General features: G+C 48.0%; 1 protein-coding gene across 1 annotated transcript in view; it reads right to left on the bottom strand.

Annotated features, from left to right (window-relative positions):
• The window catches only part of LOC107122625 (whirlin-like), a 217,852-nt gene extending 203,676 nt beyond the window's left edge, over positions 1 to 14,176 (bottom strand). Inside the window, exons 1-2 of the mRNA XM_015425741.1 lie at positions 13,742 to 14,176; positions 13,349 to 13,567 (exon numbers count right to left, since the gene is read on the bottom strand). Coding sequence (XP_015281227.1) covers positions 13,349 to 13,567; positions 13,742 to 14,176 — 654 coding nt within the window. The remainder of the gene's footprint in view (positions 1 to 13,348; positions 13,568 to 13,741) is intronic.
• Positions 14,177 to 27,333: the final 13,157 nt, after the last annotated feature.

The raw sequence follows: 27,333 nt of genomic DNA, 5'->3' as shown, positions 1-27,333 counted from the left end.
CATGGGGGGGGGGGGGCACTGGCAACTGCACACTGCCATTTCTGAGGGAACTCAAAAGTTACATCATGCCTTTCTAGGAATCAACTGAAGGCAGCTCTATGGTGAAAACACAGTCTGAATCTTTAACCACCACACCCCACTGGTTTTCATGGGGTGGCTGCTGTTGAACAATAGTAAGCAGCCAGTCCTGGGTGAGTCATGCAAGTCATGTGGTATCAAGTTGCCTTATGGCTGCTGCTGGGCCTAGCCCCAATGAGTCCTCTCACAAATGCCAAAAATGCCCTGGAAAAACTCCTGCCCTCTCTCCCTTCTTTTTACTGACAGAAAGCAAGGCATGAAGTCTGGCAGTACTGTTGTGGTTGCCTAGCAATGGCCAGTGGGGCATTCGCTTCTTAAAGCTACAGGTGCTGCTTCTATAGGGGGGTTAATTCCCACCCCCATTTCTAAAATATAATTTTATTTATTTATTTTGAATTTCAGATTTTTCTGCAAACCTGGGGCATTCTTCAAGTTTGTGGAAAGATTTGTCTTGGCTGTTCATGACTCCAATCTCCAGATTTAAGTACCCACAGATCTGGCCATGTTGAGAATTAGATATACTGATTGAACATCCATAACTGAAAGCAACTTAGTGGGAGAGAGCAAGGCCACTTAAAGCATTTCGTAGCAAACTCAATTTATGGTTTTAGACTGGAGAAATCTTCCTCTCTCAGTGCTCATTCTATTAAATATGTGTGCATTTTGATCCGGAAGCTGCACACAGCGCTTTTAAAATGGGGGAGTAAAAAGCCCTTAAACTTTGCCATCTACCCTGCAGAGGTAATGGGAGGGAGGGACACTGGCCTCTGATCTAAGGGCTGCCGGGTAGCTGCACCTCCGTCCAGTGTTCCCTCTAAGCTGTGTGAGTGGATGGCCGCTCATTAACACCTCAAGCCCTGCTCAGCAGCAATCTGGAGCCACACAGGGTCTTGCACTGCCCAGTGTCCATTTTAAGATCACAGCAGTTACATTCTGCTCAGGATGTGAACTGCTCCACTCAGTGGGGGGGGGGGAAATCAGAGGGAACATCGCTCACCCCCACCCCCACTGTGGCAAATAGAAGACAAGCAAACGGCCTGCTTCCTTCTCTCCCTCCCAGAAAGTAAAGATGGAGGGAGTAGGACATTCTGGCATCAGTCACTAGCCAGAGATCCAAGAGCCGAAACTGCATCACCTCTACCCTAGCAAGAGAAGACCAGCCTTCCCCCTCTGCCACTGTAAAGCCCTGTTAACAACTACCTTTGCCACTCCATTCCAGAATCATCAAAGCAACCGCTACCTGTTTCTCCCTGGCCCCGGTATATTTTGTCTTTTAATCTAGAAGCCCGAGGGGGAAAGCTTGCTTATTTTCATTTATGAACAGCACCTGCCAGCAGGACTGTGTATGGAATATTAATTGCCAAGAGCCACACAGAGCCACCATTACATTGATCTGAAATATTTATACTGCACAGACGCAATGAAAAAGTTTCCTGGAGCAAAATTTTGTCTAAGAAACTGGATCATATATACAATGAATAAGAACAAATGTTGTCACATCCTTTCCCGTTTGCTGCCATTTTGTTTCCTCTTACTGATGCAGCTATGGCATCATTAGGGATGGGCACAAACTGGCAAAATGTGGTTCCATTCATGATTCGTGGTGTGCCCGGTTCTTGAACCACGAACCATCATGAACTTTTAGCCATCAAACTAACTGGTTTGGTTTGTGAGGTTCATTATGTGGTAGAATGGCCCCCTGGTATGTTAAAGACACCAAACTCATAGGGGGTCTCTGCCTGACTCTCTTCTACCTGTCCTCCAAGATTGGTGAGGATTGAATTTACGAGATCTGAGTTATGCCCTCCCCCAAGGAAGGTGCCCCCCTAGGAAAGTGTTTTCTGGGGAAATGACAGGTGCAGGTTCAGGAGTGTATAGAATGGATCCTGTGCAAGCTAGAGACATCGAAGTTGCAGGGGACCTCCCTCGGATGCTCCTCTAAATGCCCTCCAAGTTCCGCCCCCTGTTGCTTTGAAGTTTGGCAAACATTTAGATTGAGCGGAGGCAGTGTGTCTGGAAATGTGTCCATTCACGAACCACCACGAACTGCTTGAAAGTTTGTGGAAAGTTTGTGCCAGTTGACCTGCCACAAACTTGAGTTGGCAATCCTGAATGGGCCAAAATTCATCATGAACTTTAGTTTCTGAGCTAATTCATGCTGATCCCTGGGCACCATTTCCTTTCTAAAATTACTGGATTCTTATATATGGGATCCCAGCCAATCAGGGACCATGTCGTGAACATGATTATGTCATAATGTTATACAGCCAACTGGACTTGGTCTCACTGGTGAGGTCAATCGAGAGCAGTGGCAGGGCTTCCTCCATCGAGAGGGTCAAACACTTTGGCATAGGGTGGCCAGCTCTGAGTTGAGAAATACCTGGGGATTTGGGGGGGGGTGAGCTTGAAAAGGGTGGAGAGGGGAGGGACTTCAATGGGGTACAATGCCATAGAGTCCACTTTTCAAAGCAGCCATTTTCTCCAGGTGAACTGATCCCTGTCCCCTGCAGATCAGTTGTAATTCCAGGAGATCTCCAGCCATGAACTGGAGGTGGTCTGCCCTACTTTTGCATCAATCAGAAAAGAGGTGGGGTGATTTTTGACACTGCCCCCCAAAATTTGGGGAAACCATCCTCTCCTTTTTAACAGATCCCATCTTCTAAGCACCAGCTCTCCTTTTAAATACATCCATCAGCCCTAAAATCAATGCAAAAGAAATTGGAAAGATTTATTTCTTAATGATCTAGAAACTTTTCGGTGTCCCAGCCCTGCAGAATAAAACTAGCACCAGGAGAAAGCCCACTCTCTCATTGATGGTGCCAGTTCATAAACTGTTTGGTGGGGTGCCTTCAGATTTTAGAAAGTAGCTCCTGAAGGCAGTTCAGATTGCTTATTCCAGAGGGGCACCACATCACACAAACAGAGAGGACAGAGGTGATCGCCTGTTCTTTGGAGGAAGACGGACCATGAATGAAGAAGTGGGCTGCAGAATTTGTACAGGCTGACAAGTTGAGGGGGGGAAAGCATAGCCTTTATGAGTAAGTACAGATGAGTCTTGTGTATTCCCCAGATACACCACACAAGATCAAGATTCTGTACCAAGCAAAGAACAAATTGGTCCTGAGAATCATGGGTTCCATTTATTTCAAAAACTAGGTGTTATGCTTCATGGCTACAAGGAAAAGGTTGATAGCATTTCTGCTATGCTCTGATGAAATTTCAAAAGCCACATGGGAAGGAAAGTAAGTATGTTTGTGAACTTCCCTACTATTTTGACTAAAAATCTCCATTTTGATTTGCTCTCCTATTGAGTAACTCAAATCCCCATTCATTTTTGCCCCATTTTCTCTTTTATGTGTATAAAGATGCACACATTTTCCAAGGTTATTTGTGCAGTCATGGGAAATTACGTACGCATTTTAACATTAATTGTGCACCAATAAATCAGCACTGCACATTCTAGCAGAAATTCTGAAATAAATTCCAGAATGGCACAAGTCCGGTTTGCTACCATTTTCCCCAACTTCCAGATGCATGCATGCCTATTGATAGAGCAATGCAAAACAAACAAACAAAAAACCCCAGTGTGATTTTTATATTTGATTTAGATTCTTTTTGTATTGTGTTTTACTGAGGCACCCGTGTGCTTATGCACATTGGTAAAACAGCAAAAAAATAAATAAATTAATGCTACGTACGACTATTCATAGAATGACATCAAACTTGCTTTTCCCGTTACCTGATCCAACATACTGGGCTGCATATATATCTGACTGGCCACCAATCAGCTGTGTTTATGTGGGGGGTGTTGGTTGGTGGATAGATACAGTCATCCCTTCCATGCCAAAAAAGTTGATTGGGGGAATTCCAGCATTTTAACAACAGCTTTGTTGGATCAAAGCCATTGGCTTTTGCAAGATGGTATTTACAGTAATTCCTGTGAAAAGTGTCAAGTGTTAAACACTTTTTAGAGGCATCCCTGAATAACAGTTTTCAAAACGGAGATGTGAAGAGTTTCACATCTTTCGCAAGCCAAACTAGAACTCTGAAACGTTGCCAAATTTCATTTCAGCTGCAAAACCCTAGGATCAACAAGCTTTTTGTAGAGGAGAAAAAGTTTATTTATTTTATTTTATTTATTTATTCAGGTATTTCTACCCCGCCCTACCCCGCAAGTTCAATTGGAGTCTGTGGTCACATGGCAAGCTTATCCCAATTTGTTCCCAGTATAGATTTGATTGGGAATATTTTTTTTCCGGGTTGGGATGACCACACATCCCTCCCTGAACCGTTTGCATTGTGCAACGAGGCTCCAAGCACCGTTCAGATAGCCGCGCCGACACTTGGGTGGCACGGCTTTTTTTTTTAATTGCTTTGCGCATATACACATAGCCGAATCACTGCTCCCACTGGGACTCGCCGTACTCTCTTGTTCTTGCAGGTCCCGTCCCCCCCGAACAGCAAATAAAATTAACCAGTGACGTACAACTGAGCACTGGAGTCTATATGTGCGCTTGAACATTTATACATTTAATTTATTCAGCGCAGGATTGCTCATGCGCACAATGACGGTAGCTTGTTAAAAAAATCGTGAGGAAGTTCAGATGACCTAAACACGATCATTGCGAGAGATGGCTGTTCGGATCGGCAAAATCATGGATTCAAAGCGCAAATATCCAGAAAGTACTTGATTTCCCTGGTGTCGGAAAACTCGCTAGGGAACCGGCCCCCCCGAACAGCAAGCATAATTAACCGGCGATGTGTAACTGAGCACTGGAGTTATGTGCCTTGAACATTTATACATTGAATTTATTCAGTGCAGGATTGCTCATGCACACAACGACGGAAGCTTGTAAAAAAAAAAACATTGCAAGAAGGATGTTCATATGACCTAATCGCGATCATTGCGAGAGATGGCTGTCCTGATCGATGAAATCACGGATTCAAGGTGCAAATATCTGGAAAGTACTTGATTTTCCACGTGTAGGAAAACTTGCTAGGGAACCTTCGGTGCGGGAGATGGATGCAGGTATCTGATCAGCAATTTTAAATGCAAGAGAGAACAGCAGTGAAACCTGATCAAAATGACCATGTTACCACGGCCTGAAACTCAGAAAAGACTGAGGGTGCCTGAATATCAGGTTCAAAAACAGAACCACTCATACACAAATTTCCCAGAGATCAACCCAATTCAGTCAGGTCCATTAAGATACAAAAAGGACACAGAGAGGAATATTCCTCTGAATCCCCCTCTTCCTTCTCACCCTATCCTGTTTCAATATCATGGAACAAACAGATCTGCCTATCATTTTGTAAAAAAAGCCATCTATATTTAACACCAAATGTAATACAGCAGTAAGGCAAGATTTAATATCTTGGGAACTGAAATTAAAAAATACTATTGGGTTATTTTGAAAATACAGATGGGAGCCTCCCATGGAATTGGATGTCTGCCCTCCAAATTTATGAGTTGGGGAAGGAAGAGTTAGCAGCTGAACCCATCCAGTACTTGAACAGAGCCACTCAATGCTCCTTGATGCTATTGGCTGGGACGATGGCTCTGCTTGCCCCGCCCTCCTGCTAGGCTATCAGTCAAGCTATTGGTGTAGCTGCAGGGTGTGGAGGAGAGGAAGAAGAAAGGAGCTAAGGCATACTATGCTGATCATTAAGACCATGACAGCCAGTGTGGTGTACTGTTGGATGAGGATCTGGAGGAGCCAGGTTCCAGTCCTCATTGTGCCACAGAAGCCCCGCTGGGTGACCTTGAACCAGACACACACTTTCAGCCTAACCTACCTCACAGAGTTGTTGTGAGGATAAAATGGAAGAGAGAGAAATGACGTAAGCACTTTTGGGTGCTCACTGGGGAGGAAGGAGGGGTATAAATGAGTACATAAATAAGCAAATGTACCACTCGGGCAGGGCAACAGCCCAATAAATGAGGCAAACTCAAAGGACGGAAACTTCTTTTGGTCCTGAGGTTACAATTGTATGGATTGTCATTGCTATTGCCTAATCATTTCAAACACAGAAATAGTACTGTTTGCCAACAGGGTCGCTTTCCATGTGTGAGGCCTAGGAGAACTCTCCCTCCCCACCAACCAAGAGCTAGGATCCAGCTAAAGCACAAAGGATGTACTTCGCAAGAACCTCTTGTATCCATTCCATTCATGCAACACAGCCAAGTTACACATGACAGAGACAAAACACACCACAATAGCCTGCCCAACCAACTAGCCAAACCATGATCACCAGTTGTTTTGACATGGTGTGAAATCCTTGCTAAGAGCCAAATACCGAGATCAGTAAGACCCTGAGCACACTCAACCTAGATCTAAGCCAGAAAACTGTATACAGCGCGTCAACCTTCTTTATGCCTGATCAGGCCAATGGTCTACCTACCCCACACAACTATAGACCCTCCCAGTGGACAAATTCACAGAGGAGGGGGCCTATCAATGGCAACTAGCCATGATAGCTACTAGCCACGATAGATATCTACTCCCTCTAGTATCAGAGGCAATAGGCCTCTTTGTATCAGCTGCTGGGAAGCATGAATGGAAGGGTGCGGGTGCAGTCACCCTTTTGTGGGCTTCCTAGATGCAGCTGTGTAAACAGAATGTTGCACTTGATGGGCCTTTGGTCTGATCCAACATGGCTCTTTTTAGGTTTTGTATACATATGTGTTTAAGTTGTACCCAAACTGGCTTACATCGTTCTCCTCTCCTCCATTTTATCCTCACAGCAACCCTGCGAGGTAGGTTATTTATATATTTACTTCAGTTTTTATACCACTTCTATTGGGTTAAGAGCTCAAAGTGATTAGGCTGACAGGGAGAGCACCTGGCCCAAGGTCACCCAGTGAGCTCCCCTAGCATGAGTGGGGATTCGAAACCAGGTCTCCCAGATACTAGTCTAACACTCTTAACCACTACACTACACTGGCTATCTATGTTCCCAGTCCCAGCTTTGCTACCCGAGACCTTTAACTGGAAATGCCAGAGGTTGACCCTAATACTTTCTGTCTGCAAAGCAGATGCTCCACCATTGAACCTGGGGTGTAACTGCACGGACCTCAGTATTCTGCCTCCAGTAACAGGTTGATTGAATAGACGCATCCCCGTGAACTGAAGAGAAGGATTCTGCCCAATCTCTGCCATTTAAAAGAAATCAGATGCCTTTGTTATCCACTCCAGGGTGATATTTCAACTTTACATTCCCCTTTCTTCCTCAAGTAGCTGCACAATACACACGCACGCGCGCACACAGACACACACATAGTGTATTCATTTTTCCCCTCCGTTTCCAACTCTTCACAAAGAAGCTATCAGGGATTCATACAGAAATCACACTGAGGAACAGGTTTTCCCCCCTCGCGGCCATTAAAGCACAACATGTAAATTTGCCTTGATTTAGCCAGCCACCAAAGCGCCGGCAGATGCCACTACTTCAACCGCGTACAGTTGATGACATTGTCTGAGAAATTCCAGCAGGGGGCCCAAAAGAATGTGACCGACCCCTCCATTCTAGCGCTGAATCATTGTCAATTCCCAAAGAACTGATCAAGGGACGGGAGAGTTTAAAAATAGCACATCGATGGATGTGATGCCACAGCGAGAATACTTATTCCTTTTCCTCCCTGCAGTGGGGAACCAAAGTGGCATACGCATGAGCCCTTAGCATGAGCCTTGCCGATTTGTGCAGTCAAGCATCCTGCTTCCCACAGTGGCCAACCAGAGGCCATGGAAGGCCCACAGACAGGGGCCCAAGGGCTACAGTCTCCCACTGTTATTCTTCCGTCCCCTCCAGCAACCAGTATCCAGAGGTTCCTCTGCCTCTGATTATGGAGGTTCCATTTCGCCACCATAGCTAGTAGCCACTGTTCAACATATCCACAGAGCTCAGGGAGGCGCACAAGGTTCAGCTTTTCCATATACTGAAAAATATCTCAGAGAGGAGGCTAGAACCCACCCCCTGACGTACTACTTTTATACTTTATCTTGAGGAAGAAGAAGATATTGGATTTATATTTCACCCTTCATTATCTGAAGGAGTCTCAAAGTGGCTTACAATCTCTTTTCCCTCCCCCTCCCCACGACAGTCACCCTGTGAGGTCGGTGGGGCTGAGAGTGCTCTTTCAAGGACTGCTTGTGAGAGAACGGCTCTGAAAGGACTTGTGACTCACCCAAGGTCACACCATCAGTTGCATGTGAAAGCAATCAAACCCGGTTCTCCCAGATTAGAGTCCGCACTCCTCACCACTACACCAAACTGGCTCTTATCATATGAGCCTGCACCTACAGTCTTGCCAGTACAGCCCAGACACATCATTAGCCAAATGAGACATGCCAGGGAGAGCAAAAGATTCATTTCTAAATCATGGTGCCGATCCAAAAATCACACTTTACCCCCACCCCAGGGAAAACAGTGTACTGGAGACATCTGCTTTTGGATCTTCGATCCTTTCTAGCTTGACCATTGAATGATATCAAGGTGAAGCACCGGAGACAGAGTGGCTTTCATGGAAGCAGCTGGCAATTGTGGGATTCCTGCCCAACCTTCCCCCGAAACCACAGCAGATTCTGGGCTGCAGCTATCTATCAGACGTCTTATAAAACATCTCTGTTTAGGGGATGTTCAGGGAATCGGGACTGAGCATGCAAAACAACGGGGACTTTTAAAATATGAAAGTCAGTTTGCACAGTGAGGGTTGTGCTGTGAGCAGGCGGTCAGTGGTTCAAATCCAGACACAAACTCACTGGGTGGCTTTTCAGGTTCAACACTCCTCTCCCTTCCTATCTGCAATATGGAAATAATAACAGCATTTACACAGCACTTTCAAAGCACTCTGCTCACAGTAGCTTGCTGTCTTTTTTACAACAATGCTGTATATCAGACAGGGAGAATGGCTTGACTGTGGATACATAGTGGGTTCCTGAAGAAGGCAGGATTTGAATCAGGAACATCCCATATCACATCTCATTATCTTAATCACTGTGCTATAACAGTTTCTATAACAGAGAAGCAGATTTGTGTAATGGTCAGAGTACTGAGCTGGGACCTGGGACACCCACCCTACTCATGAAGCTTGCTTGGGGTAGTCACAGTCTCTCAGCCTAACCTACACCACAGGGTTGCTGGGAAGATAAAATGGAGGAGAACATCCCCCCCCCAGCTTCTTGGGAAAAGGGCAAGATCTTAAAAGGACTACAAAAATAAATACCAGACTACTGTACAGGGTTGTTGTTATATGGTTTACACAGAAGATTAACATGCACTCCTTGGAACGCTTGGAAAGCGCTACATGCACGTAATAGGATGATCGAGATTGTTTTGCATTGAGATATAGGAAGGATAATTAAGATCTGGCTCTTAAAGCGAGCTTCCACTGTGTGGGCATGCTGCTAGAGATTTTATAGAATAGATTTCATCGTGTTATTCTATTTAATTGATGGTTGTGTTTTAGGGTATTTATAGCAGTCACAGCACTGCAGCCGAGGGACTGAGCTTGGAATCCTCCCCCATTCAAACCTCAGCCAGTGACTGTCCTTAGAAAAAGTGGCTTGCCTCTCTGTAAGATAAGGATGATATTAATTTCCTCTGGGGAGCTCAAGGTGGCATAAATAAGGGTCATCAGAGGTGTCCCCAACCCAGGAACGAACAGACCCAGACAGGGTTAGTTTCAGCCAGGCAGCTCCGCCACATACCTTCAGACTACACCACCACAAGCATCCCTTACGGTGCGTTGCAAGGCTCACAAAACAACATACACAAAGTGCTTTGCAGGCACCACATGAACATCAAGCATCATGAACGATCAGTGCTTACTGGTGAATCATACTGGTTTGGAAAATGATTTGGGGAAAATCTCTGGTTCGAATCTCACTTCCACCACAAACTCTCTAGGTGCCCTTGGAAAGTATCTCAGCGCCCCCCCCCCATTCTAACAGAATATTACTTACAGGGTTGTCTTAAAGACTATAAACAAGGTTGTGTCCATAAAGAGCTCTGAGTGCTCTAACAAAGCACTTCGTAAAATGGCAAGCACAATTCTTGGGTTTAGCGTATTGCTAAATGCTGCTCACGAGCGATTTTGAGAGCTTGAAGAGGTGTGAGCCGGATGTAAAGCCGCTAAACAACTCACAGCCATAAAAAACAAATATTAATGAAGTGACATTTCATGCTGCATCATTAAGATTTTACGCCTTTATGTTAAACTTGCCCCAAGCTGTGGGTGAGTAAGAAATTTAAATAAATGAACATTAGCATTCGTTGGTGCCAGAACTGTACAAAACGCTACATCGGGAACTAAGCTCATTCATCGTGTCCACTCAAGATTCTTCCCTACCGAGTGTGGACACGACTGCAGCTTCAGAACTTTACTTCTTCCATTCCCTCTCAGTCTCTTGGCACTGATGTGGAGGAGGAGAGGATTTTTGAAAGGGACACCTATTGGGAGACACAGCGATTCATTTGCAGACCCCCCCCCCTTTGGTTTATATACAAAAGGGCCCTGGTCACAATGAACACATGAAGCTGCCTTTACACTGAATCAGACCTTTTGGTCTATCAGGGTCAGAATTGTCCACTCAGACTGGCAACAGCTCTCAAGGGCCTTCGGCAGAAGACTTTCACATCACCTACTACCTGATGCCTTTAACTGGAGACACCAGGGATTGAACCGGAGACCTGCAAACTAAGCAGGTGCTCTACCTCTGAGTGGTTCAATCCCTTGCCAACTCTACAGCAATCAGGGTTGGACAAAGAACTGGGAGACCAAGGGTCGAATCCCCACTCAGCTATGGAAGCCTGGTGGGTAACCCTGGGCCAGGTCACACTGTCTCAGCCCCACGTATCTCACAGGGGTGTTGGTGTGAGGATAAAACGGAGAAAGGAAATTGTAGGTTGCTTTTGGTCCCCATTGGGAAGAAAAGCAGGGTTATTATGGCCATATACAATAAACCTAGGGGCTGCGGTGGCTCAAGTGGTTAAGATGCTGAACTGTGGACCGGAAGGTCAGTAGTTCCAGCAGTTTGAGACCCGAGTGCCACAAGACGGAGAGAGCTCCCGTCTCTGGTCCCAGCTCCTGCCAACCTAGCAGTTCGAAAGCAAGAAATTGCAAGTAGATAAATAGGTAACACTTTGGTGGGAAGGTAACAGCATTCTGTGCGCTTTGGCATCTAGTCATGGCCACATGACCATGGAAATGTCTCTGGACAGCGCTGGCTCTTCGGCTTGGAAATGGAGATAAGCACTGCATTTATAGAGTCGGATTCAACTGGCTTTCAAGCAAGGGAAACCTTTACCTTTACAATAAACTTACTCTACCACTACTACTGTATATGATTATATTAAACAATGTTAAAAGATAGCAGGGCTCTAAATGGATGCCACAGAGAACCTATTGCCAGTGATACAAGAGAACTCTGGGCAAGATGGACCTATGATAATAATCAATAGTTATCATATGGTGTAGTGTAGTCAGGAGATCCAAAGATTGTCCGGCAGCCTGAAACTCTAGCTCTTTTTGTGGCAAACTAGGTTTATTTGGGGGGGGGGGCTGAGAGAACTGTGACTGACCCAAGGTCACCCAGCTGGCTTCAAGTGGAGGAGTGGGGAATCAAACCCGGTTCTCCAGATTAGAATCCTGTGAATCAGACTGCAGGAGAATCCAAGCTCAAAATGTGGCTTTACAGCTAGCTAAGCCACAGTTCAGTGGTAGAACACCTGTTTCTACAAACAGAAAGTCCCAGAGAGGAATCTTCAGTTAAAGGGGATAGTGAGCATTGGGACTGTTCGCTGCCCAAGACCCTGGAGAGTCCCCACTAGAGCTCATACTGAGTTAGAAGAGCCACTGGTCTCTCAGTATGAGGTAGTGATATCTGCATGGAGAGCCAAGGAATTTATAGTGCTGACCTCCAGCAGGTAACCCTGATTGACATCACAGAATTCACTCCCTGTCCCAAGACATTAGCTCACCTGTCCCCTTCTCTTCACCCTTCCGAAGGGTCAGAAAAGAGAGCGGCTTTTCTACGAAGCATTTGATATCAGATAGCCAGATCTAAATCGCTGGATGCTGCATATCTTTTATGCAGCTGTTCTAATTTTATGATGGTTTCCTGGGAGATTTTAATGGCTGGTTGATCTGGCTTTATTGATACGCTGTGGTTCTGAGCCACTTTGAAAGACTTTGCTCAGTGGCAGCATCTGAGTACTGTGAAATAAGAACAAAACACCTCTACGAAAGCTTGCTGCTGGCATGTTTTACGTTTTGGAGACGCAAACCTTGGAAGGAAACAATCTTGCTACTAGCCGCTCTGTTTCACCAATGGAAGGGCTGCTTCCATGGGTCGGCATCTTCAGCCAGCCCCTGAGCCCGCCTGAAGGTTCTTCCGCTTCCCTTGGAAGGAAGAACTCGGTTCTATTCAGGAGCTACCAAGAGACAGACAAAATTTCTGTGCCTAACCTATGTAACTCCAATATATTTCCCCTTTCTGTTGGATTTTGATTGTGGCAAGCCACTTGGAAATCTGGAATGAAAAGTTGGACATTAATAGGTTATATCCCCAGTCAGTGTAGCATAACGGTTCAGAGATACACAGTGCAATCCTATGGATGTTTACTTGGAAGTAAGTGCCACTGTGTTCAATAGGGCTTACTTACCAGGAAGTGCAGGTAGGATTGCAGTGCAAGTGATGTTCTGGGAACTCCTTGGCTTGAATCTCAGCTGAGCTACAAGCTCTCTATGTGGCAAACCATTCTCTCACCACCCTCTGTCTACAACACAATGATCAGAACCCTGACCTCCCTCGCAGGGTTGTTGCAATAATTCGATGATATTTTACATTAAGTGCTTTGAAGAATGTATAAATGCTAATTAATCTTTATTGTTTGTTTATACAGCTCGGTGCTTTGCAAAGTATAAGATAACAGGACCCTAGCCCCAGGAATTTAAAAATTAAAAAATGACACAAGGGGAGGGGGGGAATCAAGAGGATGGGAGGGAGCCACTACAGAACAGTGGCCAGACTAAGACCAGAGATGTCCTTCCTGAAATCCCCAGTCAGCCACCCAAGTTCACTGCAAGGCACTGGGCGAGTCATCCAGTTGCACTGCCACCCACCGGACAGTTTCAGGGACAAAACTGGGAAGCCAAGATACATCGCCCTGACCTCCTTAGAGGAAAGACTGGATACATGAACAAAAGGAAAATGTGTATTAATTGTAATTGATACCAGTTATAGCCAAGACAGCCCACATCCCACCTTACCTTGACTGCCTCGGCATGGGTCACTTTGTCCAGGGGCTTGTCGTTGACTTTTAAGATCTGGTCGCCCACCCGGAGGCCCTCCTTCTCCGCCAGGGACCCTGGCTCCACCAGGGAGACGTAGATGCCCACGCCGTGCTCGGACCCGCCCCGGATGCTGAACCCCAAGCCCTCCTGGGCCTTATTCCTCTTGAGGGTCACCTGCCTGACCTCCCCTCGGAGCTCCTCCAAGCCGGAGGCCGCCAGGGGAGCTGCCCCGTCCAGGAGGGTGCTGAAATCTTGCGGGGACTTCCGAGCCACTGGAGGTGGGGGAGGCCAGAAATGGGTAGCTGGAGCGGGCGACACGGCGGGGGAAGAGGCAGCCGCCGCGACGGAGGCCAGGGCCCGGGGAGAGGCCGCGCCGTCGAGGCCCCCATTGGCGGTAGTGGGCAAGAAGTCCGCCTTCAAGTAGAGCCCCTCGGAGGTGTACTGGTCGAAGAGGAGCTGGTCGGAGCGGGGAATGACCAGGCGGAGCATAGGCAGGAGCTGCCTCTTTTCCGGGCCGTCCAGGAGGACCTTGAGGGTCTGCACCAGGTCGAAGACGTTCCTCCGGCAGTGGTAGACGTTCAAGCAGTGGATGAACTGCTCCCGCTCGGCCTCGCTCAGCAGCAGGTTCAGCGCCCCGTGGAGCTTCCTCACGTTGGACGACAGCAGCCGGATCCCTGCCCCAGAGGAGGAGGAGGCGGAGGGCCCCGGCGGCCCCCCAACCGCCGGCGCCCCCGTGGCCGAGCCCAAGGAGGTGGAGGAGGAAGCGCACGAGGTGACAGACGCGCGGTCCAGATCCGCGCTCATCGCCCCCTCCCCACGGGTCCGGCGCTTGGAGCGGGGCAGAGAACTCAGGGCATCGGAGAGCCAGGTGTGGGGGGGGGGGATGGGGGCGCCTAGACGGGGAGGAGGGGCTCTGCTTTCAGTTGGGGGCCCCCGAGGGCCTCGCCGGCTTACGAGGCCAACCGAAGGGCAGGGAAGCCATCAGGAAAGGAGCAGGGCGAGGGCGACAGACCCCCTTCCTTGGCTCCCAAGCCGTCTAGGGACGGAGACCCCGCCCCCCCGCGGGGGGTCAGTGGGTGGGCTCCAGTCCTCCCCCTTCGGCGGAAAGGAACCGCCCGCGACTTTCGAGGCGAGGCGAGCTGCGGAGCACCGCGGCTCCCTTGGCGTCCCCTGTCCCCGTCTCCCCTCACCCGCCCGGAGAGCAGAGGGCGGCAGCGCTTCTCGCCTCGCAGCGGGGGAAGTTCGGCGCGCCCGGCCAGCGCCTCGCCGGAGCTGCCTTCTCGCCTTCCGCTTGGAAGTCCGGGCTGCTCCCAGCCGCTCCTCGGCGCCGCCTCCTTGCAACGCGCTGCCTCGCCGAGGCGTCACAGACCGAGAGCTCCCCGAAGTCTGGCCGCCGCGTCTGAAGAAGTCAGAAAAGCCACCCGGATCCAGGCAAGAAGGAGAAGAAGAAGAAGAAGAAGAAGGAAACTTCCGCGCGCCCTCCTCTCCTCTCCTCTCCTCTCCTCCCCTCCGCCGGAGCTCCGCTGGGGTTGGGCTGCTGCCCGGGTCTCCCGGGCTTGGCTGCCGGGCGAGCAGGCGAAGGCGAGACTTTTGCAAAACTGTTGAGCCGCCCGTTTGCTGCCGCGCCGGGACCAGCCTCTTGGCCGCCGCGGCTCAGGAAATGACGCGCCTCCCCCGTTGCCCGGCGACGGCCCGATACAGTCCGGCTGGCCCGGGGTGAAGGTGCTCAGGAAGTCCCGGGCCGGGTTGCAGGAGAGAGAGCCGGGCGGCTGGGATGGCGCTGCCGCCGGATAGGGCAGGCGCGTTGGGCTGGCCGTGCCGTCGCCCCGCCTTTCCAAGGTGCGGCGCCAGGCGAGGATTCGAGTGGGGAAGCTTCCCCCACCGTTTGCAAAGCGGGAGCTCCGCCAGTTGCATTTCTGACTGCTGAGCAGCTGTTAAGGGCCTGAGTTGGCTGCAAGGACATGAGTGGCAAAGATGGTTACCGCCTTTCTGTGGGTCCTCCAGGCCCTTAAAAGATACGCAGCAGGCAGAAGTTCAAGAGGAGATGCTTGCCCATCTGCAAAAAAACTGCACAAGTTGAATTTCTGCCTCTGGGCACTTGATACATGCACAGAAACCCTGAGCTGAAGGCCAATGACTAGGCTGGCAACTTCTGAAGAAGGAGGAGGAGAGAGGAGGTTGGATTTATACCCTTTCCTTCATTCAGAGTCTCAGAGCAGTTTACAATCTCCTTTCTCTTCCCCTCCCCACAACAAACATCCTGTGAGATTGGTGGGGGTGAGAGAGCCCTTTCAAGGTCTGCTCTTGAGAGAACAGCTCCAAGACAACTTGTGACTGACCCAAGGTCACACCAGCCAGCTGCATGTGGAAGAGTGAGAAATCAAACCCGGTTATCCCAGATTAGAGTCTGCACTCTTAACCACTACACCAAACTGGCTCTCTGATAGGGTGCCCCCCTTCTGTGTCCCTCTCTAACTGCCTGAACAGCTCCAGAGTCTTTGATTAAGAAGATGTGACAAGGTAGGAGTTCAATAGGTGAACCCTCCCAGACCTTCAAAAAGCTGTACCTTTGGATTCCTTCTTTTGCCAGGTAGCTGTTGAAGGCACTGGAGACTGGGTAGAGGGGAGTTAAGAAGTCAGAAAAGGCTGCAGTGTTTCCCGCCCCTCTGCCTTTGCAAGCTGCAGTGAAAAGCTCGCCCCCTACCAATGCTCCCTCTAAGCTGTGGAGTCCTGTGAGCAAAAATTCTACTTTGTGAGCTACTGGCATTAAAGTTGTGAGCAGGTGATATGACTACTGCATAAACTAGTTTGCTCTGGAGCCATCCCTTCCTGAGCAAAGACAAAAATGTGTGAGCTGGAGGCTAAAAAACTGTGAGCTAGCTCACACTAACTCAGCTTAGAGGGAACACTGCAGCCCCTACACCTATCAGAAGCACCAGGTTCCTCCTGTGCTTAATGTAATATTGAAGAGCGCGGGGGGGGGGGATCAAACCTGACCTCTGTCCAGAAAACCTCTCATCCTAATGAATTATTTCAGGCTGCACTTGGCTCTGGAACCTGTGACATTTTGACAAGGGTGAGAAACCTCTGTGCATGTGTGCGCCCATCAAAGTTTTTACATTTTGCCAGAGGCCCTTGCTCGAAGGAACTCAGAGTGCTGTGTGCGAGAATCTCCAATTTTACCTTCACAGAAACTCACTGAGGTAGATAAGGAACTTGCCTGTGATTATCCAGTCAAGTTTCATGGCTAAGTGAGGCTTGGAATCCAGGTCTCCCTGAGCCGGGCCCATTGTTCTAGTCACCACATGGCAAACGGGCCATCATCCAAATAAAGGCATTGTAAACACAGCCCTGCTAGATCAGGCCAAAGAACCACCAGGTTCAGAAAAAAGTTTTGAACAGCAGCCAGAGAGATTATCAGGAGCCCACAAACAGGTAATAGCCCTCCCTTGTTATGCGTCCTCTGTATGTGATAGGTAAAGGTAAAGGCTCCCTTGCTCGAAAGCCAGTCGAGTCCGACTCTAGGGTTGCGGTGCTCATCTCCGTTTCAAAGCCGAAGAGCCAGCGCTGCCCGAAGACATTTCCGTGGTCATGTGGCCGGCATGACTAAACACCAAGGCGCACGGAACGCTGTTACCTTCCCACCAAAGTGGTACCTATTTATCTACTTGCAATTTCTTGCTTTCGAACTGCTAGGTTGGCAGGAGCTGGAACTAGAGACGGGAGCTCACACCATCATGCGGCAACTCAGGTCTCGAACTGCTGAACTACTGACCTTCCACAGCCTGCAGTTCAGCCCCGTAGCTAGGGAATATTTGGGGGAGGGGGCCTCAGGGGGGGCCTGCCAGCTAATTAAATGGAAGTACAGTGCAGGTGGTAATTTGGAGCACTTTGGAGGCAGGCCCAGAAGAAACACTAGGGGGCCAGGCCCCATGGGCCCCATGTTAGCTACGGGCCAGCTGCAGTTCAGCGTCTTAACCACTTGAGCCACCACAGCTCTGCCTGTATGTGATACTCCAAGGTATACTTCCTCCAGACATGGAGGCACCATAGTAAAGGGTCTTCCAATGTGCTTTTTTTTCAGGCGAGAAAACCTCTCTGTGCATGCTCTCCTCTTCACATCCATCAAGTCCAAGTCTAGCCCAGTGTTCACAATGGTGGTTTGTGGGGGGGGGGGTCAGCAAAATTTGGTGAAATCCACCAGCTCCCTCTTCTGAGCCTCACCCAGTTGGTCTACCCTGGAGCTAGAAATAGGGGACCAACTACCTGGAGAGAGAAAAACCCTGCCCCCTTTAATAGAGACTTAAAAGGATGTTATTTACCAGGTAATATTATCTACCTCCAAGCCATTAAAGGATTCAGCAGTCCATTCTCACCCATTAAAGCCCTATTGAAGGGGCAGGATGTTTTCTTCTAGGCTTGTTGGCAGCCCTCACTGGAAAGCTGTTGCAAAAGCTCAAGGAGTCAGAGGAGCCCAAGCACCCTCTAATCCCAAGTACTGGCCCAGGCACTGGAAAAGAGATTCAGGAGCCAGTATCCTGGAGCCCTTTTACTGCAACAGAGACCGGGATCTCGTGAGCTTTCTAATCGATTCCCATCAGCAGTGCAAAATGGCTTTCCAATGCACACACTGCGCCGCTGAGAAATTGCTGTCGTTAAAGCGGGGATTAATTGTATGCAAAGGAGCTAATCTTCTTGAAGTGTGCTTTATGTTCTTTAGTTGGCTTTCCTAAGTATAACAAAGAGGTGTTCCGTATTTACAGAGGGAACGCTTTCCATCTCCAAAAGTGTTTTAGAAAACGTCGGCCAATTAGCTCTGAGAACACGCTGCCAAGGAGTGCGTGGGTCACGGGAGTAAGTGTGTTGTAAGTGCTCATAAAAGCCAGTCAGAGCTGAAATTTCAATCAGTTGGGCTGGGAAAGGTTAAGTGCCTTGGCCAGAAGCTCTGTGTGACATCAGCAGCAGAGAGGGAAAGGGGGAAAAAAACCACACCCTCAAATTCTTTCAAGCCGTCATTATGCTAAATTGCTCCTATTAATTCCTAACAATGATTTAGGCTCATTCATGTATTTGACTCTGGCAACAAAAAAAATCTATAGAGAAGTCATTACTGTTCCCAGAAAAAAAACACCCTCTGGCCTTCTCCTGTGCTGAAATAGAGGCCTGAGTGCAGCAACTAGCAGGTGATGCTCTGCTTGGCATGGAGGTAAACATCGTCACCTGGAAATGTCTTTGCAAGAAGATGCCATGAAAGGCCCGGTGACGGAGGCCAAGTTGGCCGTTCTAGTGGGAAACTGCAGCTGGACAGATTTGCAGTGGAGCAAGAGTGGAATCCTTAATCCGGTGCGGTGTGGTAGTTAAGAGTATCAGACTAGTATCTGGGAGACCCAGGTTCGAATCCCTGCTCGCGCCATGGAAGCTTGCTGGGCGGCCCTGGCCCAGTCACACTCTCTCAGCCTAAACCTACCTCATCATTGTGAGGATAAAATGGAGGAGAGGAGAATAATGTAAGCCAATCTGGGTCCCCATCGAGAAACAAGGCAGGGGCATAAAGGAATTAATTAAGTAAAAGTAAATACATTCTTGAGCTTTGCTACCCTTTCCCCTTCTCTTACCTCAGGACTAATGCTCCCTCTAAGCTGTGGAGTCTTGTGAGCAAAAATTCTAGTTTGTGAGCTACTGGCATTAAAGTTGTGAGTGAGCGGTTTGGCTACTGCATACATTTGTTTCTTCTGGAGCCATCCTTCTTTAGCTAAGACCAAAATGTGTAAGCCAGGGGCTAAAAAACTGTGAGCTAGCTCTCACTAACTCAGCTTAGAGGGAACACTGCTCAGGACCTCAAAAGAATGCCTGGAATGATCCCAGCCACTGTATTCCTTTGCGTCTTTCTCTTCTCACTTGAGGTGTGAATGGCAGATGCTTTGTGGTGCTGCCAGGAGGAAATAAGCCAGGCTGGTAGCCAGAAGTTTTGCAGTGTACTCCAAGAGGGAGGGGAGGGGAAAATCAGTCCATGCAGGTTGCCCAGGAGCCAAGTTAAATGGGATGTCAGAAATGTGTAGCTGGAACTCCAGACATGTTAAAAAAAGAAGAAGAAAAAGCAGCAGTAGAATCTGGGAGTGGGCTTTGGGCTGCCAACCTCCAGGTGGTAGCTGGAGATCTTCTGGAAATAGAACTGTTTTCCAGGCAAGAGACATAAGTTCCTCTGGAGGAAATGGCAGTTTTGGACGGTAGGCTGTCTGGAATCATATCCCCGCTGAGCTTCCCCTCCCCCCATGTCTACAGATTCTGCCTTTCCCAAGCTCCACCCCCAAACCTCCAGGAATTTCCCAAGTGGGAGCTCAGGGAAGAGATATGGCTGAGGGCAGCAACGTGGGAGAAGAGCCGAAGGTAAATCTTCCCTCTGTTTTCCCCCAATTGCAAATCATCTTGTTGCTGGTTTAAGCCAAACCCCCCCCCCACACACACACAGATTATCTGCACTGTGCTTTGAATATTAAAGACAATAGGATGTCTAATGGGTTTGAAGTGGCATGGCAAATTAATGATTTTATATCATTTAAAAATAAGGGCTTAATGGTTATTCCAGTATCTCTGAAGGCCGGTGGTGGTGGGGGAGACACACACACATGATGAGGAAGCGTTGTTGCCTTTACACCCTGCTTCTTAGAGATATCTGGCTGTCCCCTGCTGGAAACAAGATGCTGGTCTTGATAGCTTTTCGGTCTGATCACAGTCTCTTACTCCCCAGTCACTCATTGACCCTGAAACTAGAAAGCGAGATCAGGTGGCGGCGGCTGTTTTTTACTCATTGGGAAGAAATTCTGCCTGTACATTTCCCCTTATCTTTCCATAAATATAAGAGATAGTGACAAACAGTGCAATCCTACACAGAGTTACTCCAGTTTAGGGGTGGAGTAATTCTGCATAGGATTGCACTGTTTGTTTTTTAATGGGGGGGGGGGGAACCTGGCTGTTCACAGGAGGGCTCCAGGCCACTCGATAAGGGGCATAGGGGCAGCCAGCAATTCACAAGGAAAGAGCTATTCCCCTCTGCTGTTGCTGCGGTAGGCAATATTGAAGCAAACCATACATTACTGCCACCAAAAACAAAAAGCCGTGAACAATAATCCATCCTTGCAAACATTCGGCAAACATCTCCATGCATATTTTTCTGGGGACATTTCTCAAATTATCCTTGTCCAAATCTTTCCCCGGATTTTGGCATTTCAAATTACCTGTTCACCTGTTCTGAAGTCGAGCCGAGCCCGTTAGGACTCCTCCCTTGTTCTGTTTCATTTTTCAGTTTCTAGAATTTTTACAGAGTGCTGTACATGTGCTGTTTATGACTGCATCCAATCCCTTCTGTTCATTTGCATCTCCATCCAGACACGTGCACTAAAGATGCATATGTATGCATGGTCAAAACACTGTAGTGGAGGAACTGATCTGGTATGTACAGCTGTTCCAAGATTCGTTCTGTGTGGAGTTTTACCAGTGTGCAGGACACATCTGCACATCAGAAACACATCACACAAAAGGGATCTTATGTTTTATCTTGATGTTTTTATGAATGATGTACATCGCCCAGAGCCCTGCACTGCAGGGACTGGGTGATTAACAAATGTAATATATAAATAAAAATAAATAAATAAATCTTGAGCTTATACATAATGGCAGCAAGACTGCTTTCTCTGAAGTGCAGAGGTAGGGGGGAAGGAACGGGAGGAGCTGAATGTCTGCACAAAATGCAGGAGAACTGGTACGTAGCACTCTGAGCAAGAAAGAAATGGAATCAGCAGAACTGCTTATCTCCAGCTTTTGCTTGAGGTTCCCATACCACGCTGCTCCCCATCCTAATATTAGCACCAAAATCAGTGCTGTACTTCTGGTTGGAGTTTACAGGTTGCTTACATTTCAGCCATTATGGAGTTATCTGCTGATGTTGTTAACCCATGACCACTAGAGTAGAGATGAGTTTGTGTGGGGGAAATTAGTGGGAGCTGTTTACCCTGATTAAGTGTCCTGTAAGCCTTCTATTAGGAGCTGCGGTGGCTCAAGTGGTTAAGACGCTGAACTGCAGGCTGTGGAAGGTCAGTAGTTCAGCAGTTCGAGACCCGAGTGTGCCGCATGATGGAGTGAGCTCCCGTCTCTGGTTCCAGCTCCTGCCAACCTAGCTGTTCGAAAGCAAGACATTGCAAGTAGATCAATAGGTACCACTTCGGTGGGAAGGTAACAGCGTTCCGTGTGCCTTGGTGTTTAGTCATGCTGGCCACATGACCACGGAAACGTCTTCAGACAGCGCTGGCTCTTCGGCTTTGAAACGGAGATGAGCACCGCAACCCTAGAGTCGGATTCGACTGGCTTTCGAGCAAGGGAACCTTTACCTTTACCTTTAAGCCTTCTATTGGTCAGTTAGCATCTTGTTGTTCCCGGAAAATGCTTTGATCTTGCATGCATGTGTTCACAAGTTTTATAGCTGTTCTTCCGCTATTTGTCCTGAGCAAGAAGAAGGAGAGTAGTAGCCATTGCTGTTTCTGTAGTTAGCAGCTAGGATGTATTCTTTGTTCATTTCACTCTAAAAATTCCCCTACCTTTTAGTAAAGTAATCTTTTAGTAAAGTAATCTTTTTATTAGATGCTGTAGATTTTCCGGGATGTGTGGCCGTGGTCTTGGCATTGTAGAACCTGAAGTTTCGCCAGTAGCTGTGACTGCCATCCTCAGAGGTATAAACACAGAAAGATGGAATACACCTTGACACAGAGAGTATTCCATCTTTCTGTGTTTATACCTCTGAGGATGCCAGTCACAGTTACTGGCGAAACATCAGGTTCTACAATGCCAAACCCACGGCCACACATCCCGGTAAATCTACAGCAACTAATGAACTCCGGCCGTGAAAGCCTTCCACAAGATATTAATCTTTTTATAATCAAATACATGGCATATAGCTCTTGCTTACCTAATATTTAAAGGCTCGAAAATCCGACACTTCTGTTTTCTCTTTCTAGGAAAGCAGCTTGTAGGAGTGACTCTGACTGGCAAGACAGCTGGCAAAGACACGTTTGATCATTGAGTTGTGTATTTATTTCTATATTTGTTTTTCCTTTTCCCTCTCCTTCAGCCAAAAATGAGTTCCCAAAGCAGCTTAACTATGGCCCCAGTCACACGGGAGGTTTTGCCCCGCAAGAGGGACAGATCCGGGGCGCAGCAAACAGGTGCGATCACACCGCAACATCTGGGAAGTGGCGCACACCCATCCCCGATCCGTCCCTTCAGCCCGAAAACGCGCATTAAAAAAAAAAACCTAGGAAAGAGTACTACCTACCTGAAACGCCGCAGCAAGCACAACCGTGGGATCGCCGGCGTGCCCATCTTCAGCAGCATTCGAGGCTCCCGGCTGAACTGTGCATGCGCACAAATCTGCCTCGCTTTTCCTTCCATGGCTTCCCCCCCCCCAGCATCTGATCCTGCCGGGGAGCAACTGCATGGCGGCTCAGGGGATCTGTCTGATCCTGCCGCCGTGCGTCTCTTTTGGTGCGGCTCTAAAAAGCCGCACTTTGGCCGTGCCAATTTCCCCCATGTGACGGTGCCAATGTTAATCTTCTGTGATGCAAATATCCACTGCAATATTATAAGGAAGGTGCTTGGAGGGTGAGGTTTCAAAAATGTCTCGATCCAGGCTTGATGGCAGCTGGGCCCAGCTACTACCTCTCCTCCCTCTGGTGATGGTAAGGAGGGGATCTGGCCATAACAGAGGGATGCTTGGCTGCTGCCTCTTCTCCCTCTGGTTTTGGGGGTAGCTCGGCTAGTCCGATCTTATCAGATTTCAGAAGCTAAGCAAGGTCGCCCCTGGTTGGTATTTGGATGGGAGACCACCAAGGGATACCAGGGTCACAACATGGAGGCAGGCAATGGCAAACCGCCTCTGAATATATCTTGTCTTGAAAACCCTATGGGGTCATAAGTCAGCTATGACTTGATGGGGGCGGGAACACCACCTCTTCCAATCAATATCACAGCTCCCTGGGCTAGCATTTCTGTAAAACTAGGGGGAAAGTTGGATAGCCCAGGCCAACCTGATTTTGTCAGCTCATGGAAGCTAAGTAGGATCAGCCCTGGTGAGTAAGTGGATGGGAGACCTCCGAGGTTGCTAGGCAGAGAGGGAGGCAATGGCAAAGCACCTCTGCTAGTCTCTTGGTTTAGAAACCCTGTGAAGGTTGTCAACTGATTTCCAGTCTCATCAAGTCCAGCCCTAAAGGAGCTCAACTTCATGTGTGCAAGAAATTGCCTTGGAGCCCTCCGATCTCATCTACATGCAAGAATTCTGCAAAGCCTGCTTTCCTTATCCTTCTGGTTGATTTGGGGGGTCGGTGGGTTAAGCACACTTTGAATCAGTTCTGTTTCATCTCATCCTAGAACACTAATGTTTACATCACTTTTTCATGTTGCAAAGTCATTTGCATGACAGAGCTCTCCCCCCCCCCCCGCATTTGAGTACAAGTGCTTTTAATCCAGAGAGGTGGAAAAGGATTAAACTCTCAATTTATCAGATGTTTCTGCAGTAGCAATAGAATTTGTTTTATTCCGGGCTGGGATGAAAGTGCTCTAACGGCCTCTGTTGCAAGGAGCTTTATTGTATCAAAGCTTTTGTCGGATCTCTTTGTGCCTTGTTTAAAAACAAAACAGCCACGCACAGATTGCTAATTAGAATTTGGGTGCTAATGCTGGGGTTATGAATAAACAGATGGGGATTCTTTTTTGCTATACTGGGGGAAAGGGAGAAATATCACGTTCTGATACAAGGTAAACCGAGAGCCAAACAAACAGAAAACACCAGGTGGACTGCTTAGAACTCCCATCCTCTTTCATGTACAAGAACAGCTGCTGATCAGACACAGGAAGATCTGAACTATACTTCTTTCAGAAACTAGCCCTGATCTGTACATACTCCCTGAGCAAGGAGCCAACTCCTGCAGTTGCGCCTGGAGCAATCACTGGATGTGAAGAGACCATGCCTTGCCTCAGGCTGCAAAAACAGAAGAACCTTGCAGGATCAGGGCAAAGATCTGTCTTGTTCAGGATCCTGTCTCTCATCACAGCCATCCAGATGTTCCCAGCCGTGCACTCAAAACCACACTTGGCTCTCCTTCGTGAAGAACATTCCAGTCCTTTCTTGCTGCTCAAGAAGAACCTGAGGTACACTGTAGACTTCTGAAGAGTTTGGATTTCTTCCTTTCAGAAAGAAATAATGCCTGTCTAGTTTCTGATCAGTGACTGCGGGCTGCATTTCCAGGTGTCAAAGATGGGAGAAAACTTTTTTTTTTTAAAAAAAGTGAAATTCAAAGGAGCAGTTTGTAATAAGAGAGACAGAGAGAAACCAAACCACAGCAGAAGCTTGCTAGTGAGACACTCACCACCACCACTGACCCTTGCAAGCCCGAGAGACTGTTTTTAATGAGATCTTAACACCATTCAAATGGTAACACATGCATGGGAAATGGAAGCAGAACTTCTTGTTTCAGTTTTAAAAGGGAAAAAAAAAGATCTAAGCTTGAATGGACTTGGAAGTACAATATGGTTTCCTCAAAGGAGCTCAACAACTGGAGGCTGGCTTTCAACACTGCTTCAAAAGGGCTGTCAACTTTTTATTTAAAAGGCAACAATAAATGACCAGTGGGTGAAGATAGAAGAGGATGGGGGGGCGGAGCCTGGGGGGGTTACTGGATCAGAGGGGGACACCTGGTAGTTGATGGTGGGTTAGAGACTGGTTGTTTTGGAGTAGGGTTGCCAACCTCCAGGTGGTGGCTGGAGATCTCCTGGAATTACAACTGATGTCCAGGTGACATAGATGAGTCCCCTGGGAGAAAATAGCTACTTGGGAGGAGGATGGACCCTGTGGCATAATGCCCCTCTAAAGTTCCTACCCAAACCCCATACTTCATAGGCTCCACTCCCAAAATCTCCAGGTATTTCTCAGGTGGGAGTTGGCAACCCTATTTGGGAGGGTCAGAGGTAGCAAACTGTTGGGTTTCTGCTTATTTGGGTTTCTGCTTATTTGGGTTTCTGTTTATTTTGGCCTGGGGCAAAGGCCAGCCACTGAGGAAGGGTTTGGAACCACTGCCAGTTGGCTTTTCATGAATCAGGAGGGGAATCTGGCAGAACAAAGGGTGAGGGTGAAAAGAAATTATTCCCCATCAGGTTCTAAGAAACCTGTTTTATTCAACAAAATACCGAGTCAGGAAAAACAATACAAAATGTCAGGGCTATTTTGGGCCAGGAACCAAAGGAATGGAGTTCTGGCTGGCTTCAGAGTTGGCCACGCCCACTACAGCCAAAACCTCTGCGTGTGTGGCTACAGAGGGAAGGCCTGGAGAGCAAACCTCCCACCCGGTGACTCCGAGGTGGGCAGGCCAGGGGGCCCCTGGAAGGATCGGGGAGGCATTTAATGCCTCCCTGTGCCTTCCCCAGCCTTCCCTGCCCTTCAAGGGGGGGCTTGCCTGGGCAAGCCAAGGGAAGGCATGGGTTGCGGCCTAATAGGCTAATGAACTGTGCCGTCAGAGGTGTGGCCTAATATGCTAATGAATTTCTGCTGTTGGGTGTGGGTGTTCTACAAAAAAAAAATCCCTGCAAAATGTTTTTGTGAGATAACTGGCATACCTTAATACAGTGCCTAATTATTGTATGGAAGCCCTCTAGAGTGTCATCGTCGCTATGCAAACAATAATACTAACAGCAATGAATAGAAATGATGATGATAATAGGCAAATGCATAATCTGCATTCTACTGAGCATTTTCCAAGGCCCTTGTCCGGTCAGTGGGATTTTTATGCACTCTGTGATCAATGTGGTGGTGATGGTGGTGAGAGAGCAAATACCTGTTCATTAAAAATGGAGCTGATGGAATCAGAGAGTGTTCATTTGCTGTTCCTGCCATCTGTTGGTGTTCTTCCACTGGAAGGACGCTGAGTTACTTGGACCGTTTCAGCAGGCGGCAGGAAAACGGCACATCAGCAAATGCTTCCTTGAGCCATCTGGATCTTCTACTGGTTCTTCTACTTGGCCCGGTGACAAGAATGTACTGGAGGGAGGCTGGAGGGAATGAGTCACAGTTTGCTCCAAAGAACATTGGGGCAAAGTGCTCCAAGTGACACTGGACCAGGTAAAAAGTGATCTGGCCCAATGGGAGTTGGGAGACAAGGCCAACAGCCCATCCTAATAGGTATACCTTGCCCCCCCTCCAAATGGAGAGGGGCCTAAGCTCTAGGGTTGCCTGCCCTGTGCTTACAAATCCTTTTGGGGATGGAACCTGGAGAGGGTGGAATAGTGTTGATGCTATGATGTCACTTCTTGGTAAATACCATAGAGACTGGTGAAATTCCTAAAATGCTGCAGGGAATGGGGCTGTGGCATTATCCTCCCAGTTTTTCCCCCATGACTCAATTGTTCAAGTATGGGCAAGGGAGAGCATGGGCTGGAGTTTGCCTGCCACAAGCAGGCACATGATAAGCCTAGAGAGGCCAGAGTTCTTTCAACGATAACTTTGCAATCATAGTGGTGGTTTCTACACGAGGACAGGCTTATGTCCTTTCCCAATGGCTGGTGTGGCTGCCAATACCTTACAAAATTAGCAATTCAATATTGTTATACAGATATAATATTAAACCAGTCTGTGTAAAAGGTTGTTTGAATTCTCAACTTTCCTTTGGGGAAAAAAGTAAGTCTATAGCCCCTTCTGTTGTAGAGATATGCTAAAGAACTAGACTTTTATTTTTAAATGAAATCTGGGAATTCGGAGAACCTGTCACACATATTGCTATAACACTACATTGACATAACAATATTCAATTGATTTAAAAAAAAACAACCAAAAAAAAAGCCACCCAATGGTGTGTGTGTGTGGGGGGGAATAGAAACAGAGGCCTTGGATAGCTAGGTTAGCCTGATCCTGACAGATCTTGGAA

Source organism: Gekko japonicus, unplaced genomic scaffold (assembly GCF_001447785.1).
Source record: "Gekko japonicus isolate JY-2015 unplaced genomic scaffold, Gekko_japonicus_V1.1 scaffold1700, whole genome shotgun sequence".
Taxonomy (NCBI): domain Eukaryota; kingdom Metazoa; phylum Chordata; class Lepidosauria; order Squamata; family Gekkonidae; genus Gekko; species Gekko japonicus.
This window is presented reverse-complemented; position numbering and strand designations above follow the sequence as displayed.